The sequence below is a fragment of the Pseudophryne corroboree genome, chromosome 5, assembly GCF_028390025.1.
Source record: "Pseudophryne corroboree isolate aPseCor3 chromosome 5, aPseCor3.hap2, whole genome shotgun sequence".
Lineage (NCBI taxonomy): Eukaryota > Metazoa > Chordata > Amphibia > Anura > Myobatrachidae > Pseudophryne > Pseudophryne corroboree.
The window spans coordinates 273,840,330-273,860,759 of record NC_086448.1 but is presented as its reverse complement, the minus strand read 5'-3'; the positions used below and the strand labels follow the sequence as shown (position 1 = coordinate 273,860,759).

General features: G+C 48.0%; 1 protein-coding gene across 2 annotated transcripts in view; it reads left to right on the top strand.

Annotated features, from left to right (window-relative positions):
* Positions 1-1,162: 1,162 nt before the first annotated feature.
* Positions 1,163-20,430, top strand: part of CAPN7 (calpain 7) — a 218,559-nt gene continuing 199,291 nt past the window's right edge. The window contains exon 1 of one of the 2 annotated variants that reach the window (XM_063922347.1): positions 1,163-1,646. In XM_063922347.1, coding sequence (XP_063778417.1) covers positions 1,545-1,646 — 102 coding nt within the window. In that variant the 5' untranslated portion in view covers positions 1,163-1,544. The remainder of the gene's footprint in view (positions 1,647-20,430) is intronic. The other variant, XM_063922348.1, reaches the window with a different exon arrangement.

Sequence of the window (20,430 nt, the reverse complement as noted above, 5' to 3'; positions counted from 1 at the left end):
CTACATATGCAACCTAGACTGATAACAGGGCATGCACCTGCCAGGCCTGTCTGCTGATTGGCCAGCACCCATGTCTGGTCACCCAGTGATTAGTCCATCCATTTCCCAGGGGTGGTCTTCTGTATGCCGGCGGTCGGGCTCCCGGCGCTCAGTATACCGGCGCCGGGAGCCCGACAGCCGGCATACCGACACTTATTTTCCCTCGTGGGGGTCCACGACCCCCATAGAGGGAGAATAAAATAGTGTGGCGTGCGTAGCGCGCCACCGTGCCCGTAGAGTGGCGAGCGCAGCGAGCCCGCAAGGGGCTCATTTGCGCTCGCCACGCTGACGGTAAGCCGGCGGTCGGGCTCCCGGCGCCGGGATGCTGGTCGCCGGGAGCCCGACCGCCGGCCAGCCGTAGTGAACCCATTTCCCAGCAACTTTAAATACTAAACTATGGCATATTGCACGCTAGGGATGGCCATCGGTGGGTTATCCATCGATGGTTACCATTGAAAGGATAACCTTCATGGTGTGAAACCATCTGGTAGGGAACCATTGATGGTTCCACCTGCTTTAGTGTCCACAAGTTGTAGTCCAATTAGAGCTCTGGGGCACGACTTAGCAGGTGTCACGGGCTGAGCTAGGCTCCGTATCCTGACACATTAGGAAAAAAAACCAAAAACATTGATGGTGGGAAACAATAAGGTTCTCCGCCATTGACGCCAAAAGTAGTTACCATCGGCCAAGCATCCACAATTTTCAAACATTGATGGTCAATGGCCATCCCTATTGCACGCTGTTTTCCTCAGTGGATGGGTAGCATATGCCCACTCTGCACTCCTGACCCTTTCACACTCCACTCAAGATGATGTATGACATGGTAAAGTGGCAATATAGCTGCTGGGACAGTACCAAAGGCAGCTTCAGAGCGCCCCCCATGGGCATATGCCACCGACAGGGGCCCAACTGTTCTTAGCTGTATCAGTTTCACATGGGGATACACGGGTATAGTTCCAAGGCTGCTCCTCGTCTTACACCTTCCACTTATCCCCCCTGTGCAGAGGCTGCGGCTCTCCCACAGTGAATGGCAGGACACAGCCAGCTGTCTTGGCCGCAGATGCAGCCGGGAGATGAATGTATTGCACAGCCAAGGTGGCTGCAGCCCGCACTGCGGGTACGGGTATCCCGTCCTGCTGCGGGGGGGGCCTCTTTGCTGTCCCCGGGATATTACGGTAGTGTCGATAACGCAGCACCCGGTGACAGGCCGCACACACTCCAGCACAGGCTGCAGCGGGCGCTCCTCTTCCGGTTCCCCTGCGGAGGGGGCGGTGTCTGGTTGTACTGTTCCGTGCTGATCCGCTCAGCGGTGAGCCCTGATGGTCAGGCTGCTGCTGCGGGGACAGGGAGGCGGGAGAGGAACACCGGAGCCTCCGGGAGCTCACGTCTGGCCGCACCCCTAACAGCGCATCACACGCAGCGGCAGCTCACCACAGCCTTACAGCCCTGCCCCGGGCTGCCCGCATCACTGACCCCGCTGTGAGCGACTCCCGGCGGCCGCGGACATGGACGCCGCTGCGCTGGAGCTGGACGCGCTGAAGTTCGCAAAGCTGGCTGTGGTCAACGACCAGATAGGGAAGTATAAGGAAGCGGTGTTCTACTACAAGGTATGATCCCAGTCCTGCCGCCTCCTTACCCTGTACAGCGCAGCGTACACCTGCCAGCTGCATTACATCATTACCTCTGGTGCAGTACACTGTATATAGATCATGTACTGTATGTTGTGTTATAGTATGCGCCTGTGCCCGCCCCGCCTCCTGTGCGCACTGATACCCAGCGCTGGGGAAAATCCCGGTCAGCTGTCATGTCACAGTAGTGTCCCCTATAACTTACATCAGTGGTTCTCAAATTGTGTGCTGTGGCAGCCTGAGGTGCCTCAGGACGGGTGTGGTATTGAAAGTCGACAGTAACTAGGTCGACAGTAACTAGGTCGACAGGGTGTCTAGGTCGACAGGGTCTTTAGGTCGACAGGTCAAAAGGTCGACATGAGTTTTTAATGTTATTTTGGTGTCGTTTTCTTCGTAGAGTGACCGGGAACCCCAATTAGTGCACCACGTCCCCTCGCATGGCTCGCTTCGCTCGCCATGCTTCAGGCATGGTGCCTTCGCTCCGCTACCGCTTCGCTCGGCACAGATTACCGTTCCAATCGTAGTCCACGTGGATCGTTAAGTATGAAAAGGTTCAAAAAAAGAAAAAATTTGTGAAAAACTCATGTCGACCTTTTGACATGTCGACCTAGAACATGTCGACCTAGACACCCTGTCGACCTAGTTACTGTCGACCAATAGTGGTCGACCTAGACATTGTCGACCTAGTTACTGTCGACTTTCAATCCGGATCCCCCTCAGGACACTTGCAGAGGTGCCCTGTGGTCGAGTACCAATTAAAATTATTTATGGTCAATGTAATGGGCAAAACTAGCGCTGGTAGCTGTCAATCATAAAATATGTGGGGACACAGAAGCAAATCTTGTCCCTCACCACACATTGGAACCTAAGGGTGACATATAAACACAATTTACTTACTATAATATTTCTTTCTAAATTTCTCAATAAGATACTTTTGGCCTAGGGGCGCAGTGAAAAATATTCTGATACTCAAGGGCTCCGTGGCTGTCACCTAGGGGTCTATTTATGTAGAAAACGAAAACAGAATTGCTACTTATCACTATACATCGCATTGCTTCGATGCGATGTATAGCTGTAATAAGTAGCAATTCATGTATACTTACCCTTCTGACGATGCGCTGTGTCTGGGGCTCCTGCGGTGAGGTCATCTCCAGCGGTCCTTCCCAGCGATGCGCGGAGTCCAGCGGCGGGTCCCTTTGCGCATGCGCAGGGTGATGACCTCCCGGCAGGCCGCAGTGGTTGCTGGGAGGTCGAGGGGCGGAGCCAGCGCAAGGTGCCGAGCAGCGATCAGGGAAGCATTGAGCTTTCCTGTCGTCTCCACACTACAGTTCAGGTTACGCCGTCCTGAGATGGCGAACCTGAATTCCATCCGCACCTTCATGAATCGCACTCACCATACAAAGGTATGGTGATGCGATTCAGGCACAGAGTGGGGGTACCGCTGGAGAAATCAGGGACTTCTCCACGGTAACCTGCTCTGTGAATTGCTGTAGGCAGAGAAAAGCCCTGTTTAACGCAAAACAGGACTTTTCAATGCTACATGAATAGACCCCCTAGCGCTGTCCATTACACAGTCCTGACATAAATGTCCGACATCCATGGCCAGGTTATCAGAGGATGCTGCACTGTTGAGCGAGCCTGAAACTACACTCTTTTGTTGTTTGTGTGTGTGTATACACACACACACACACACACACACACACACAATACGTTCAAGATTAGGGGGCCCATTTATCAAGCCTTGGGGAGTGATAAATAGCACAGTGATGAAGTACCAACCAGCAGTGAAAAGAGTGGAGAATTGAGCCAGTGGAGAAGTTGCCCGCAGCATACAATCAGCTGCTATATATAATTTTATAGAATGCACTTTATGAATGTTACCTCAACACTGATTGGTTGCCATGGGCAATTTCTCCACTGGCTCGCTTCTTCACTCTTTTCACTGTTTCGTGAATCGACCCCTCACTGTCATGTTACAGGCTTGAAAAATGACAGTTAGGAGCTGATTGGTTGGCAATTTATCACCATGCTTTTTATCACTCTCCAAGGGGGATCCGGTCTGAAGATCGACAGTGTCTAGGTCAGAGGTTCTCAAACTCGGTCCTCGGGGGCACACACAGTGCATGTTTTGCAGGTCTCCTCACAGAATCGCAAGTGAAATAATTAGCTTCACCTGTGGACCTTTTAAAATGTGTCAGTGAGTAATTAATACACCTGTGCACCTGCTGGGTTACCTGCAAAACATGCACTGTGTGTGCCCCCGAGGACCGAGTTTGAGAACCTCTGGTCTAGGTCGACCACTGTAGGTCGACAGTCACTAGGTCGACAGGGTTTGAAGGTCGACTGGGTTTCTAGGTTGACATGTTCTAGGTCGACAGGTCAAAAGGTCGACATGAGGTTTTTTTTAAATGTTAAAAATTTTTCGAACTTTTTCATACTTAACGATCCACGCGGACTACGATTGGGAATAGTAACCTGGCAAGCGACGCGAGCCATGCGAGGGGACGCGGTGCACTAATTGGGCTTCCCGGTCACTGTACGGAGAAAACTACACCAAAAAAACATGAAAAACTCATGTCGACCTTTTGACCTGTCGACCTAGAACATGTCGACCTAGAAACCCTGTCAACCTTCCAACCCTGTCGACCTAGTGACTGTCGACCTAAACATTGTTGACCTAGACACTGTCTATCTAATGATCCACACCCCTCCAAGGCTTGATAAATCTGGGCATGTAGAAAGAGAGAAAAGATAACTCTGTACTCTTAAAAGTGCCCCAGAAAAATAGAGTTGTCTTTTCTCTCTTTCTATATAAATTTGGTCTACAACTCTGGGGAGCACCACCGGCCCTTTGATACAGTTTAGTATATGCTTTCATATTTAATGGAGTGATTATTATTCAAAATAATATTTTGTCTATATACCGGTATACGTTTATCTCGGTACCCGCCAGGGTTAACCCAGTGCTCCTTTCCCCCACCAAAACAACCCCTTTCTTTCTAAATATGGGCATAGGTTGGGACCTCCTAAAGCAGTTGGCATGTGATTAAAAAGTGCTCATTGGGGCGGGATTTACTAAGCATCGGTATATCCCGCCAGTTCCTGCATCTGTACTAATCACATATGTGATGAGTAACACAAAGGACTGCTCTCCTGATAAGAGCTGTCCTTCGTGATCACTACACTTCCGGGTTTTGGCTCTACGTATGCGCAGAGGGATGCGGGGTTGGTGAGAGGGAGCCGATTGGATCCCTCTTAGGGCAGAATGTGGAAAGAATCCCATAGGTGACTGCATTGAAGCACGGGATTGGAGGCTTAATACATGTGGGAAAAGTGTCCAAAATGTCAGTTTTTGGGGTTTTGGCTGCATTTTCCTTTAGCACATCCTTCTTTGAAACTTTCAGTAGCAGTTTTAGTTATATGAAAGCACCAGCTTCCTATAATACCCAGTTCCAAGGAGAGATAACATTTGAAGGCTCTGTTATCAGAAAATAATGGACTTTGACTAAAGTCCTGAAATAAATTATTTGTCTTCTTAATTATACAGGTATCGCTTGACATTCAATTTACCATTGAGGTAGAGTGATGTATGTGGTGCTATAGGGTAAGATCTGTAAATGTGTGAGGGGGCATTGTGCCACAGGGACAGTAGTGTTTACTAATTCTCCAGCCTGCATGTCACCACAGCAGTTACGTATCAATAAATCTACAGTACGAAGGTCTACTATCATTAGGTGGACACCGTATGGTCGACAGTGAAAAGGTCAACATGGTTATTATGTTGACAGGAACAATGGGTCAACATAGGGAAAGGTCAACACAACATGTTTCCCTTTTTTTTTTGGGTGTCGTTTTCACAGTGTGAGCACACGGACCCCCAATTAGTGCGCTGCATCTCCTCACATGGCACGCTTTGCTCGCCTTGCTTCGCTACTGATGCGCTCGGCACAGGTTACTATTCCCAATCATGGTATTCAGTCTTTAGGGCGACATCTCTTAGATTGCCCACTATTGGTCAACATGCATTAGACCGACATTGTCATTAGTCGACATGGTCACTAGGTCGACACATGAATAGGTCGACATGAGTTTTTCTCATTATTTTCATTTTTTGTAACTTTTTCATACTTTATGATCCACGTGGACTACGATTGGGAATCCCTCAAACAGCGCCGCGGAGAGAAGCCCATAGGCTTCTATGGACTATCGCCAGCTAAAGCTGGCGAACCCCGCCGCGGCGCTGACCTGCCGGCCGGAGGATGGTACATCAGGAAAATGCGGTAAACGGGGTTTACCGCATTTTCCGCTTAGTACATCCCGCTCTATGAAAGAAAAATAATGGGATTTTCATTACCTGTATGAGTATTTTAATGTTTAATTATAATTCTCTCGTTACAATAGAAAATTACCATTAGCTATAATTTTGCCCGCCAGGGGAGTATTTTCATTTGTATATTTCTATGTATATGTGCAGAATTCTGATTACACATAGGGGAGTATTCAGTTAGCTGCGTTTTTTAACAAACATCATTGAGGCCGATTCAATTGTTTTGGGCGTCTAAAAGTCCAGTCTAAACGGGATTGTTTAGACACCCAAATAATTGTCACAATTCAGTTGTGTTTGGGCGCCAATGCATATTAGGCATGTTGCGTCCAAACAGACAGGGTTTAGCTGTGTAAAACGGCTAAGTCCATCTAAAGTCCTGCTTTGGGCGTCCAAACTTCCGCCATAACGCACGTTTCTTCTCGCACCTCAGGAAGCTATGAGAAGAAATGTCAGCTCAGCGACTACAGGGTGTCTAAACGGAGCAACAATTGAATTGTGTTTAATACGCCTTCTTGCAGCCTTTACAAACAATATAACACAAGTGGGTATGATACATTACATATCCTATACCAGGCCTGGCCAACCTGTGGCTCTCCAGCTGTTGTAAAACTGAAGTCCCAGCATGCCCTGCCACAGTTTTGCTGTTAGAGCAGTGGTTTCCAAACTTTTTTGAATCACGGCTCCCTAGAATATCAGAATTTTTTTTCACGGCACCCCTAGACCAAAAATATCTTATTGAGAAATTTAGAAATAAATATTACATTAAGTAGATCGCTTTTATATGTCATCCTTAGGGTCAGTTGTGTGGTGAGGGACAAGATTTGCTTCTGTTTGGCCACATATTTTATGACTGGCAGCCACCAGCACTGATTTTGCCTATTATATTGATCATGAATAATTTGAATTGTACCTGTACCACCAACCCAGGGCACCCCTGCAAGTGTCCCGAGGCACCCCAGGGAGCCACGGCACACAGTTTGGGAACCTCTGTGTTAGAGAATGCTAGAACTGTGGAAGGGGATGCTGGGATGTGTAGTTTCACAACAGTTGGAGAGCCACAGGTTGGCCAGGCCTGTCCTATACCTTTTTAAAGTATATTTGGACTGATCTTGTTAGAAGCAATGACTTGTCCACTTATGGTAATCAGAATAGAAGTATACAGTGTACATTAGAAGCAAGAAGTAAGCCGCAGATTAAGGGTTACATAGTGGAAGGTGTATGGACGTTTACACATTTTCAAAATAGTTTTCCATATTATGTATTAACACACCTATTTACCCAATTTGATGTGACTGACCTTAGGATTGCAGATCTGCGATAGTGAACAGTAGTGGGCACAGAACAATGGCCCTCATTCCGAGTTGTTCGCTCGTTGCCGATTTTCTCTATATTGCGATTAGTCGCTTACTGCGCATGCGCAGTGTTCGCAGAGCGCATGCGCTTAGTTATTTTACTCAAAAGTTAGGCATTACGAGGATTTTTCTTCGTTCTGGTGATCGGAGTGTGATTGACAGGAAGTGGGTGTTTCTGGGCGGAAACTGGCCGTTTTATGGGTGTGTGTGAAAAAACGCTGCCGTTTCTGGGAAAAACGCAGGAGTGGCTGGAGAAACGGGGGAGTGTCTGGGCGAACGCTGGGTGTGTTTGGGACGTCAAACCAGGAACGAAACTGACTGAACTGATCGCAGTGGCAGAGTAAGTGTCGAGCTACTCAGAAACTGCTAAGAAATTTCTATTCGCAATTTTGAGAATCTTTCGTTCGCAATTTTGCTAAGCTAAGATTCACTCCCAGAGGGCGGCGGCTTAACGTGAGCAATGCTGCTAAAAGCAGCTAGCGAGCGAACAACTCGGAATGAGGGCCAATACTGGGATATGTCCCTGGTGTATTGGCACTTGTATGGCCAGCATTAGACTTGCATGCAAAAAAAACCTCCCAAAAATCTAATTGTTATTGCCTGTATTTTAGTGTGTCAATCACGTACATCATATGCACACAGTGGAGGTAGTCATATCATTGTACCAAGATCAGTTTAGTTAATCTCCCACCTAGAATCGGGTTTAGCACTCTCCTTTTTACTTGAACATTCGGCGGTTGATGTTATGTCCTATTCCAGACGTGATGCTCATTGTGGGACTAATTATTTAATTGCGCTCACAAAAAGACAGCTTGCATCTCATTGTATTGTCCCCATTGTGTCCTTTTGCCAATATTCAGAGTATACAATTTACTAATATAGGGTATTCAGTTATTGGCATTGACTGTGAGATGCCGGCGTTCCGACCATGTACATGGCGCCCAGCGACCACCAACATTTCAGATTTTTTTTTACTCCGTATATAGAGATGTGCTGAAAAATCTACGATGTTGGTTATACTCTGTCGACAAATCACAGCTGGACATTGTCGGTCATTAAATACCCAGAAAAATTTCACTGGTTATCGATGAATTGACAATATGTCTTTTCATGAACAGAAAATGGCTGTCTCACTGTATATCCATGACAGGTGCTCTCTAAGAACAGGCAGACTGCTGTTATAGACACAGTTTGTGCAGTGGTTTAAATTGCAGTGGAAATGGAAATCTTTTCCTGATTTATAATCAGTACTAATCAGGTACATTGGAATGTAAGCATCTGGGTGTGTGATCCCATGTAGCCTTAGTTCACGGAACATGTGCTCCTCGCTCATATGAAGTCACTCCCAGTACATGTCCTACATTTTACTTCCTGTTTCGGATCAAATAAACTGTTGGCAATAGGACCTGTCATTATTTCACTCATTTTGTTTTCCTGCTTATTAAATCAGTTCTTTGAGTTGCAAATATTACAATAGGCCATGTTTTGTATGTCACCATAGCTTTAATGCAGGCATGTCCAAACTGCGGCCCTCCAGCTGTTGTGAAACTACACATCCCAGCAGGCCCTGACACAGTTTTGCTGTCAGATAATGCTAAAGCTGTGTCGGGGTATGCTGGGATGTGTAGTTTCTCAACAGCTGGAGGGCCGCAGTTTGGACATGCCTGTTTTAATGTGTATGAAATAAATATATTCTTTAATGTGCTGTATTTTCTACAGAATACTTAAAATTCTGTGGCCAAGTTTAAAATAAGTTTGTAAAATAAAACAAAAAAAAAGCACAAATTTGATAGAAAATGCATCATGAGCCATTTGCCCTGGTGACTACCTGTCACCCATACACCCATAGTCCAGGAGACTCACACATTTGGGGGACTCTCTGTTTTAATTAGTAGATATAACCCAGGCAATGCTTTAATAAATCTGTAGTTTAAACTCTGTTAGAGGTAAATGTTGGCTATGTTAGGTGATACTGCGTGGTGATCTAATAATTCAGTTTTTTACTGTGAGACCTGTTTTGAGAGAACGGCTGAACCTAAAAATATGGCTGAGGTATCAAAATAAAGGTCTTACCATGTAGATGCGCCAGTCGAAGAGAAAAATGAGATTGGTGCAACGGTGCAGGCATTGCAGAGCGGCAACCTTCCCATGTAAAGTCTATGGGAGAAGTGTGCATGAGCAAGTTTACATTTGTTGCTTGGCATGAGTTTATTCTTTTCAACATAGAAAAACCCAAACTGTTGATTTTGATGGGTTTCCACTAGTACAATATTAATAATAATTCTTACTGTAGCAGTATGTGTGAAGTATAAAGACATAAAAAGTTATTTATTACTGTGTTTAGGGAACAATATCAGCAAATATAAGAAACTGACCTTTCTACAAGAACAATAATACGTGAGACCTGTTTTCTCAGTTACCTTTGCTGGTTAGGCATGATTCACTGTATCGGAATCTTATTACACAAGTCAAGGTTCTCTATTGTATTCACACATTGACATCATAGAAGTCGTATGATGGCGTTCATTCAGCATGGATTGCATTTATCCACAGGCAGCTCGCAAGCAGCTTTGCAAATGAATTCCATAGTAGTGCAGTTACATTTGCCATTCTAGCAATGTGACCACGTTGCAGCTTGGGATCAATGATGTCCGTGCAGACTGCCAGCTCAGTAAGCCTCAGCTTATCCGACCATCCGGCTGTCCCTGGTGCAGCGTACACACTACACAATACTTGGCCATTGACCCAATATCTGACAGGTTGGGTGGAGAATTGTATAGTGTGTATCCAGTTTTAAGTTACACATTTTCTTAAAAAGTCAAGACACTAGGGTGGGAGATTCAATTCTATATGGTGGACGTGATGTGCCACTCTGGACGGTGTAATGGTTAGCATTACTGCCTCACAGCACTGAGGTTCAATTCCCACCATGGCCCTAAACTATGTGGAGCTTGTATATTCCCCCCATGCATGCGTGTGTTTCCTCCGGGTGCTCCAGTTTCCTCCCACAATCCAAAAATATATTGGTAGGTGGCTCCAAACAAAATTAACCCTAGCGTGAATGTGTGTGCGTGTACATGTGGTAGGGAATATAGATTGTAAGCTCCACTGGGGCAGGAACTGATGTGAATGGGCAAATATTCTCTGTAAAGCGCTGCGGAATATGTGTGCGCTATATAAATAACTGGTAATAAATAAATCATATGCTACACATGCAGAAGTTGATCTTCGGCATAATTAACCGATGCACACATTCCAAAATGACGCCTTCCCTGTACAGAGTATGTGGTACTGTATATGGCGGGAGCAGAATATAGAGGAGGGGATGCCATGTACAGATGTAGCCACCTTTATCTTGACCGATTCTCCGCCAAGACGGACGTTTAGTCACGCTAAGGCGATAGCTGAGTTTAATCACAGGCAGGCGCGTTGAGGCGATTCTAGATACTCAGCATGCATTACACATCTCCACCACTGGTTGGCTAATGCTCCACTAATCCAGTACTTTCGATCGTACAGTATAGTGGCGGATTGATCTACCGCTCTGGCAATTGGTCAGTGACGACTGTAATGTTAATACTGTAGGCGTAACGGGAGGCGGTGGAAAAAGATGGTGACCTACACTGTGCTTTTAAAGTACATGTACAGTACATGAGCGTCTGAGTTCCCTAAGGCATAATGGGAATGGTGGGCTAGCGGGAGGCGGTGGAAAATACCGTGCTTTACAAATGCGAGCGTCTGAGTCCCCTAAGGCATAAACCAACACCAATGGGGAGGGGGCCGGGCGCTGTTTGCTGTACTTTTACACATGAAATTTGTGAATCTGTCATGAGGCGTCGTGGGCTAGCGATGAAGGCTCCCACCTCCCACGCTGGGGGTCCAGGGTTCGAGACCTGATGTGCCTTTTTTTTTTTTTTTTAATTGTAATAATACACTGTATTATTTTATTTTCATTGTAAGACAGTCAATGGAAAGGAGCACACAAGTTACATATAAATCAGAGTACATCTGCAGGAGCGATTCTTTACGCTAAATGCAACTAGACAGCGGCAATGAGTAGAAATGAGTGTATTCTGACGCAACAAATTGAGCAAAACGGTACAGTAGATCTTCTGCGTTTGTGTAGTGCACAGGACCTGAATTCCCTCCCTGTCTACTGCATGATCTGTGCAGGCTCCCAGGGGGGAAGGGCGATGGGGGTAGGGGGAGACGATGGAAAATACAGTGCCTTTGAAATGCAATTATATGAGCGTCCGAGTCCCCTACGGCATAAACCAACACCAATGGGAAGGAAGTGCCAACCTTTTTTTTTTAATGTGTTCCCGTGACATTCACTTTAATAATTGGATGCACACAAGTTTCACATAAATCAGAGTAGATCTGCAGGAGCGATTCTTTACGCTAAATGCATCTACACAGCGGTAATGAGTAGAAATTAGTGTATTCTGAGTGAGCAAAACAGTACTGTAGATCTTCGGCGTTTGTGTATTGCACAGGACCTGAATTCCCTCCCTGTCCACTGCATGATCTGTGCAGGCTCCCAGGGGGGAAGGGCGATGGGGGTAGGGAGAGGTGGTGGAAAATACCGTGCTTTACAAATGCGAGCGTCTGAGTCCCCTAAGGCATAAACCAACACCAATGGGAAGGAAGTGCCAACCTTTTTTTTTTAATGTGTTCCCGTGAACAAGCACAAACAGCTAATTAGTACCCTAATAGAACATACTGTACAGAGATACTAATTACGGGGATTTGACATCCAGGAACTTACTGAGGAGCTTTTATCTCTCTCCATTATACATAGATTAAACTTGCCGCTGTACGTTACAAGCTGTTCGTGCTAATTAGTACCCTAATAGAACATAGAGTACAGAGATACTAAGGATGGTAATTTGGTACCCAGGAATTTAGGGAGAAGCTTTTATCTCTCTCCATTATACTTAGAAAGATTACAATGGAGAGAGATTATAGCTCCTCCCTAAGTTCGTGGATGACAAATCACTGTCCTTAGTATCTGTGTACAGTATGTTCTACTAGTGTACTAATTAGCACGAACAGCTTGTAACGTACAGTGGCAAGTGTAATTTTTCTAATATAATGGAGAGAGATAAAAACTCCTCCCTATGTTCCTGGAAGTCAAATTACCATGCTTAGCATTTCTGTACAGTATTTCCTATCTAGCCAGAAACCCTGCATCCTGTGCAAGCTAGGCGGACAACTGGAGGGGACCCAATACACGGTTGCTTCCCGTTTCCCTTTCCAGTGTTACATAAACTAGTGGTTGGTCTGCCCCAAAAGCCAAGAGTCTCCTCTTTTAAATGGTACCAGTCCCGAGTCTCTGGGACACCCAGAACCAGAGATATCAGTACGCAAAGTGGACCCATTTTCCCATAGACTATAATGGGCCCGTTAATTCAGACCCACCATGGGTTCCGACGCTTGCCATGAGCCTTGTGGGGGTCACAGAAACTTGGGGTTGGTACCCTCCGGTAGCTAATTGTCTCCCCCTTCCATACCAACCTAGCGATGAAGGCTCCCACCTCCCACGCTGAGAGTCCCAAAGTGCCAACCTTTTTTTTTTTATATGTTCTTGTGACATTCACTTTATTATTTTTTTTTCTTTGTTATACATTCAATGGAAGGGTGCACGCAGGTTTCACATAAATCAGAGTGGGCGGTGGGTTTTCCTACATACAATAGTATACTGTTGCACATGTCTTGTAACCTGATCGGAACTCCCTCCCTGTCTACTGCATGTACTTTGCAGGCTCCCAAGGGGGATGGGGAAAGTGGGATGGGGGGTAGGGTGAGGCAGTGGAAAATACTGTGTTCAAAGAAAAGGCATAATCAAAACCATGGGGAACTTTGCGGTGTATCGTTATGTGCAAAGACCTCACTTATCCCTATCACCCCTGTATATTTCTCTGACGTCCTAAGTGGATGCTGGGACTCCGTAAGGACCATGGGGAATAGCGGCTCCGCAGGAGACTGGGCACAACTAAAAGAAAGCTTTAGACTACTGGTGTGCACTGGCTCCTCCCACTATGACCCTCCTACAGACTTCAGTTAGAATCTTGTGCCCGGCTGAGCTGGATGCACACTAGGGGCTCTCCTGAGCTCCTAGAAAGAAAGTATATTTTAGGTTTTTTATTTTACAGTGAGATCTGCTGGCAACAGACTCACTGCAGCGAGGGACTAAGGGGAGAAGAAGCGAACCTACCTAACTGGTGGTAGCTTGGGCTTCTTAGGCTACTGGACACCATTAGCTCCAGAGGGATCGAACACAGGACCCGACCTCAAACGTTCGGTCCCGGAGCCGCGCCGCCAGCCCCCTTACAGAGCCAGAAGCAAGAAGTGTTCCGGAAAATCGGCGGAAGAAGACTTCTGTCTTCAACAAGGTAGCGCACAGCACTGCAGCTGTGCGCCATTGCTCCTCATGCACACCTCACACTCCGGTCACTGATGGGTGCAGGGCGCTGGGGGGGGGGGCGCCCTGAGGGCAATATAATACACCTTGGCTGGCAAATCTACACCATATATAGTCAGGAAGGCTATATAGGTGTAAAAATACCCCTGCCAGAATTCCAGAAAAAGCGGGAGAAGTCCGCCGGAAAAGGGGCGGGGCCATCTCCCTCAGCACACTGGCGCCATTTTTCCCTCGCAGCTCCGCTGGAAGGACGCTCCCTGGCTCTCCCCTGCAGTGTCAAGCTACATAAGGGTAAAAAAGAGAGGGGGGGCACTAAATTTAGGCGCAGTATATATATATATATATATATATATATATATATATATATATATATATATATATATATATATAAAATAAGCAGCTATAAGGGAAAAAACACTCATTTATAGTGGGATCCCTGTGTTATATAGCGCTCTGGTGTGTGCTGGCATACTCTCTCTATGTCTCCCCAAAGGGCTTTGTGGGGTCCTGTCCTCTGTCAGAGCATTCCCTGTGTGTATGTGGTGTGTCGGTACGGCTGCGTCGACATGTTTGATGAGGAGGCTTATGTGGAGGCGGAGCAGATGCCGATAAATGTGATGTCACCCCCTGCGGGGTCGACACCTGAGTGGATGGTTCTGTGGAAGGAATTACGCGACAGCGTCAACTCCTTGCATAAAAGGTTTGACGACATACCAAATATGGGACAGCCGGCTTCTCAGCCTGTGCCTGCCCAGGCGTCTCAAAAGCCATCAGGGTCTCTAAAACGCCCGCTACCTCAGATGGCAGACACAGATGTCGACACGGATACTGAATCCAGTGTCGACGACGATGAGACTATATCTTCCAGTAGGGCCACACGTTATATGATTGAGGCAATGAAAAATGTGTTGCATATTTCTGATGTTACCCCGGGTACTACAAAAAAGGGTATTATGTTTGGAGAGAAAAAACTACCAGTTGTTTTTCCTCCATCTGAGGAATTAAATGAAGTGTGTGAAGAAGCGTGGGCTTCCCCCGATAAGAGACTGGTAATTTCTAAGAGGTTACTAATGGCGTACCCTTTCCCGCCAGAGGATAGGTCACGTTGGGAAACATCCCCTAGGGTGGATAAAGCGCTCACACGCTTGTCAAAGAAGGTAGCACTACCGTCTCCGGATACGGCCGCCCTGAAGGAATCTGCTGATAGAAAACAGGAGGCTATCCTGAAGTCTATATATACACACACAGGTGTTATACTGAGACCAGCTATTGCTTCAGCATGGATGTGCAGTGCTGCAGCTGCGTGGTCAGATTCCCTGTCGGAAAATATTGATACCCTAGACAGGGACACTATATTGCTAAACGTAGAGCATATTAAAGACGCACTCTTATACATGAGGGATGCACAGAGGGATATTTGCCGGCTGGCATCTAAAATAAGTGCAATGTCCATTTCTGCCAGGAGAGGGTTATGGACTCGGCAGTGGACAGGAGATGCAGATTCTAAAAGGCACATGGAAGTTTTGCCTTATAAGGGTGAGGAGTTGTTCGGGGTTGGTCTCTCGGACCTCGTTTCCACAGCAACAGCTGGGAAGTCTACATTTTTACCCCATGTTCCCTCACAGCCAAAGAAAGCACCGTATTATCAGGTACAGTCCTTTCGGCCCAATAAGGGCAAGCGGGTTAAAGGCGCGTCCTTTCTGCCCAGAGGCAGAGGTAGAGGGAAAAAGCTGCAGCATACAGCCAGTTCCCAGGAGCAAAAGTCCTCCCCCGCTTCCTCTAAGTCCACAGCATGACGCTGGGGCTCCACAGGGGGAGCCAGGTACGGTGGGGGCCCGTCTCAAAAATTTCAGCGATCAGTGGGCTCGCTCACGGGTGGATCCCTGGATCTTTCAAGTAGTATCTCAGGGGTACAAGCTGGAATTCGAGACGTCTCCCCCCCCCGCCGTTTCCTCAAATCTGCCTTGCCAACAACTCCCTCAGGCAGGGAGGCAGTGTTAGAGGCAATTCACAAGCTGTATTCCCAGCTGGTGATAGTAAAGGTGCCCCTACTTCAACAAGGATGGGGTTACTATTCCACAATGTTTGTGGTACCGAAACCGGACGGTTCGGTGAGACCCATTTTAAATTTGAAATCCTTGAACACGTATATAAAAAAATTCAAGTTCAAGATGGAATCGCTCAGGGCGGTTATTGCAAGCCTGGACGAGGGGGATTACATGGTATCACTGGACATCAAGGATACTTACCTGCATGTCCCCATTTACCATCCTCACCAGGAGTACCTCAGATTTGTGGTACAGGATTGTCATTACCAATTCCAGACGTTGCCGTTCGGTCTATCCACGGCTCCGAGGGTCTTTACCAAGGTAATGGCCGAAATGATGATACTCCTTCGAAAGAAGGGAGTTTTAATTATCCCGTACTTGGACGATCTCCTGATAAAGGTGAGGTCCAGGGAGCAGTTGTTGGTCGGGGTAGCACTATCTCGGGAGGTGCTACAACAGCACGGCTGGATTCTAAATATTCCAAAGTCACAGCTGGTCCCTACGACACGTCTACTGTTCCTGGGGATGGTTCTGGACACAGAACAGAAAAAAGTGTTTCTCCCGGAGGAGAAGGCCAAGGAGCTGTCATCTCTAGTCAGAGGCCTCCTAAAACCGAAACAGGTGTCGGTGCATCACTGCACGCGGATCCTGGGAAAGATGGTAGCTTCCTATGAAGCAATTCCATTCGGCAGGTTCCATGCAAGAACCTTTCAGTGGGACCTGTTGGACAAGTGGTCCGGATCGCATCTTCAGATGCATCGGCTGATAACCCTGTCTCCAAGGACCAGGGTATCTCTGCTGTGGTGGCTGCAGAGTGCTCATCTTCGAGAGGGCCGCAGATTCGGCATACAGGACTGGGTCCTGGTGACCACGGATGCCAGCCTTCGAGGCTGGGGGGCAGTCACACAGGGAAGAAACTTCCAAGGACTATGGTCAAGTCAGGAGACTTCCCTGCACATAAATATTCTGGAGCTGAGGGCCATTTACAATGCCCTAAGTCAGGCAAAACCCCTGCTTCAAAACCAGCCGGTACTGATCCAGTCAGACAACATCACGGCGGTCGCCCATGTAAACCGACAGGGCGGCACAAGAAGCAGGATGGCGATGGCAGAAGCCACAAGGATTCTCCGATGGGCGGAAAATCACGTGCTAGCACTGTCAGCGGTGTTCATTCCGGGAGTGGACAACTGGGAAGCAGACTTCCTCAGCAGGCACGACCTCCACCCGGGAGAGTGGGGACTTCATCCAGAAGTCTTCCAAATGATTGTAAACCGTTGGGAAAGGCCACAGGTGGACATGATGGCGTCCCGCCTAAACAAAAAGCTAGAAAGATATTGCGCCAGGTCAAGAGACCCGCAGGCGATAGCTGTGGACGCTCTAGTGACACCGTGGGTGTACCGGTCGGTTTATGTGTTCCCTCCTCTTCCTCTCATACCAAAGGTACTGAGGATAATAAGGAGAAGAGGAGTAAGAAATATACTCATTGTTCCGGATTGGCCAAGAAGAGCTTGGTACCCGGAACTTCAAGAAATGATCTCAGAGGACCCATGGCCTCTGCCGCTCAGACAGGACCTGCTGCAGCAGGGGCCCTGTCTGTTCCAAGACTTACCGCGGCTGCGTTTGACGGCATGGCGGTTGAACACCGGATCCTGAAGGAAAAGGGCATTCCGGAGGAAGTCATTCCTACGCTGATTAAGGCTAGGAAAGAAGTAACCGCAAACCATTATCACCGCATATGGCGAAAATATGTTGCGTGGTGTGAGGCCAGGAAGGCCCCAACGGAAGAATTTCAGCTGGGCCGTTTCCTGCACTTCCTACAGTCAGGGGTGACTATGGGCCTAAAATTGGGTTCCATTAAGGTCCAGATTTCGGCTCTATCGATTTTCTTCCAGAGAGAACTGGCTTCACTACCTGAAGTTCAAACTTTTGTTAAGGGAGTGCTGCATATTCAGCCCCCTTTTGTGCCTCCAGTGGCACCTTGGGATCTCAACGTGGTGTTGTATTTCCTAAAGTCACATTGGTTTGAGCCACTTAAAACCGTGGAATTGAAGTATCTCACGTGGAAAGTGGTCATGTTGTTGGCCCTGGCTTCGGCCAGGCGTGTATCAGAATTGGCGGCTTTGTCATGTAAAAGCCCTTATCTGATTTTCCATATGGATAGGGCAGAATTGAGGACTCGTCCCCAATTTCTCCCTAAGGTGGTATCAGCCTTTCATCTGAACCAACCTATTGTGGTGCCTGCGGCTACTGAAGACTTGGAGGCTTCCAAGTTGTTGGACGTAGTCAGGGCCCTGAAAATTTATGTTTCCAGGACAGCTGGAGTCAGAAAGACTGACTCGCTATTTATCCTGTATGCGCCCAACAAGTTGGGTGCACCTGCTTCAAAGCAGACTATTGCTCGCTGGATCTGTAGTACGATTCAGCTTGCACATTCTGCGGCTGGACTGCCGCATCCTAAATCAGTAAAAGCCCATTCCACGAGGAAGGTGGGCTCTTCTTGGGCGGCTGCCCGAGGGGTCTCGGCTCTACAACTTTGCCGAGCAGCTACTTGGTCGGGGTCAAACACATTTGCTAAATTCTACAAGTTTGACACCCTGGCTGAGGAGGACCTAGAGTTTGCCCATTCGGTGCTGCAGAGTCATCCGCACTCTCCCGCCCGTTTGGGAGCTTTGGTATAATCCCCATGGTCCTTACGGAGTCCCAGCATCCACTTAGGACGTCAGAGAAAATAAGAATTTACTCACCGGTAATTCTATTTCTCGTAGTCCGTAGTGGATGCTGGGCGCCCATCCCAAGTGCGGATTGTCTGCAATACTTGTATATAGTTATTGTTTAACTAAAGGGTTTTCTCCTTCATCCACTAGGGGCCACTGGAGCGTAGTTACAATGGGGAAATAGTAGGCAGTAATTGGGAGCTGGCACTTTTAAAAAAAAATCTAACCCTGTGGCTAGCTCCTCCCCTACTATCTCCCCTCCAAGCCAGTCTTAATTTAGTGCCCAAGGGAGCTGGTTCACTTGGGTTTAGCTGAAGAATTTTTTTCTTTTTTCTTTATTATTTTATTTTTCTTCACACACACGCACAGACTGGCAGCTCTGCCACTGCCAGTCTGCACCGTGGGAGCTGCCGGCGGGGTCCCATCGCAGCTGCGTGCGGTTCGGGATGGGCCCCGGCTGAGGGAGACACTGAGCTCTCCTGAGTTGGCGGACACCGCTGCGTGCGGCGCGTGTCGGGACCACTCCATCCAGCAGAAGATTCCGGCAGCACGGCAGCGGTGAGTATCGGACGGCCGGACACCGCTGCGTGCGGCGTGTGTCGGGGCCACCCTCCACCACTGAAAGGTGTGTATATCCCCCCCACCCAGACTGTTGGGATGAAGGGGTGACAGGGGGGTTCTGAAGAATTAATTTTATTATTGGTGACTACAGTGACTGAGCACCCAACCCCCCACCGACCCCCCCCCCCCCCCCTCGGATTATTATTATTATTCATTTTTATTTATAAAAAAAAAAAAAGTAAAGTAACAGCGCTGTGCCGCGCTCCCGCTCGCCCGCCCGCTTTCCTCACTGCTCGGATCCCCGCCAGCGCGGCTCACAGAGCCGCTACAGGGATCCGACATAACACAGCAGTTTTAAATTTGGCGCCGTCAAGGAGGGGGGCGGGGCTTAACCCCGCTCTGCGCACCCGGAAGTACAGCGCGCCGGGGACCCGTTCTTTTCCTGTCAGCATACAGCGCGGGACGGAGACCATGCGACCACAGCAAGAGCTAGTTACAGTGGGGAAGGGGGGCACTCGGGGGCACTACAGGTACAATATTTGTTTATTGCAGCCTGTCACTGCACACAGTATCGTGCAGGACAGATCGGCTGCTGTGGCTGAATTCTTTTCCTTGCTTCCCTCCCCTCCCTCCCATTCTGCCTATTGCTGTCTTCCTGTGGGGGAAGGATATCGAGTTTAGGTGCTGCCATGGCCACTAAAGGCTCCAAGGCAGCTCAAAAGCAGGGTCAGGTTGCAGGTGAGGAGTCACAGCCATCAGCTCAGCCCTCCTCAGAACCCCAGAGCGCCCCGACATGGTCGACACAGCTCACAGAGGTGATGTCCCTGCTGACTGGGGAACTTAAAGCCTCTCGGGAAGATAGAGAAGCGGCCCGGTTCCGACAGCTTGTCCCGGTACCGGTGCCAGAACCTGCATGGGCAGTCTCATTGGCGAAGTCAGTGGAAGGGCTTTCCAGGGCTGTAATCCCTTCCCAAGCCCCGTCCTTTAGTCCCCCCCAACAAGCGGCAAAAAAGAGATTGCTAGCCTCGGTGTTACAGGACTTTGACGATGATATGCCTCAATTAGATGAGGCGGGGTTAGATGTGCAGGATATACAGGATGTGGATATCCAGGATACTGACGATCAGGTATATGAGGACTCTGAACCAATAGCTCAGGGTATAGAGGCTCTTATTACTGCTATTCGCTCAGTCTTACAGGTGGAGGAGACGGAAGACATCTTACGCCCTTCAAGGTTTGGCACCGACCAATACCTGCCGGTGACTTTTCCAGTTTCGGAGGAGCTGGATGCGCTTATAGCAACAGCCTGGAAGCATCCAGACGCGAAATTTCAGGTA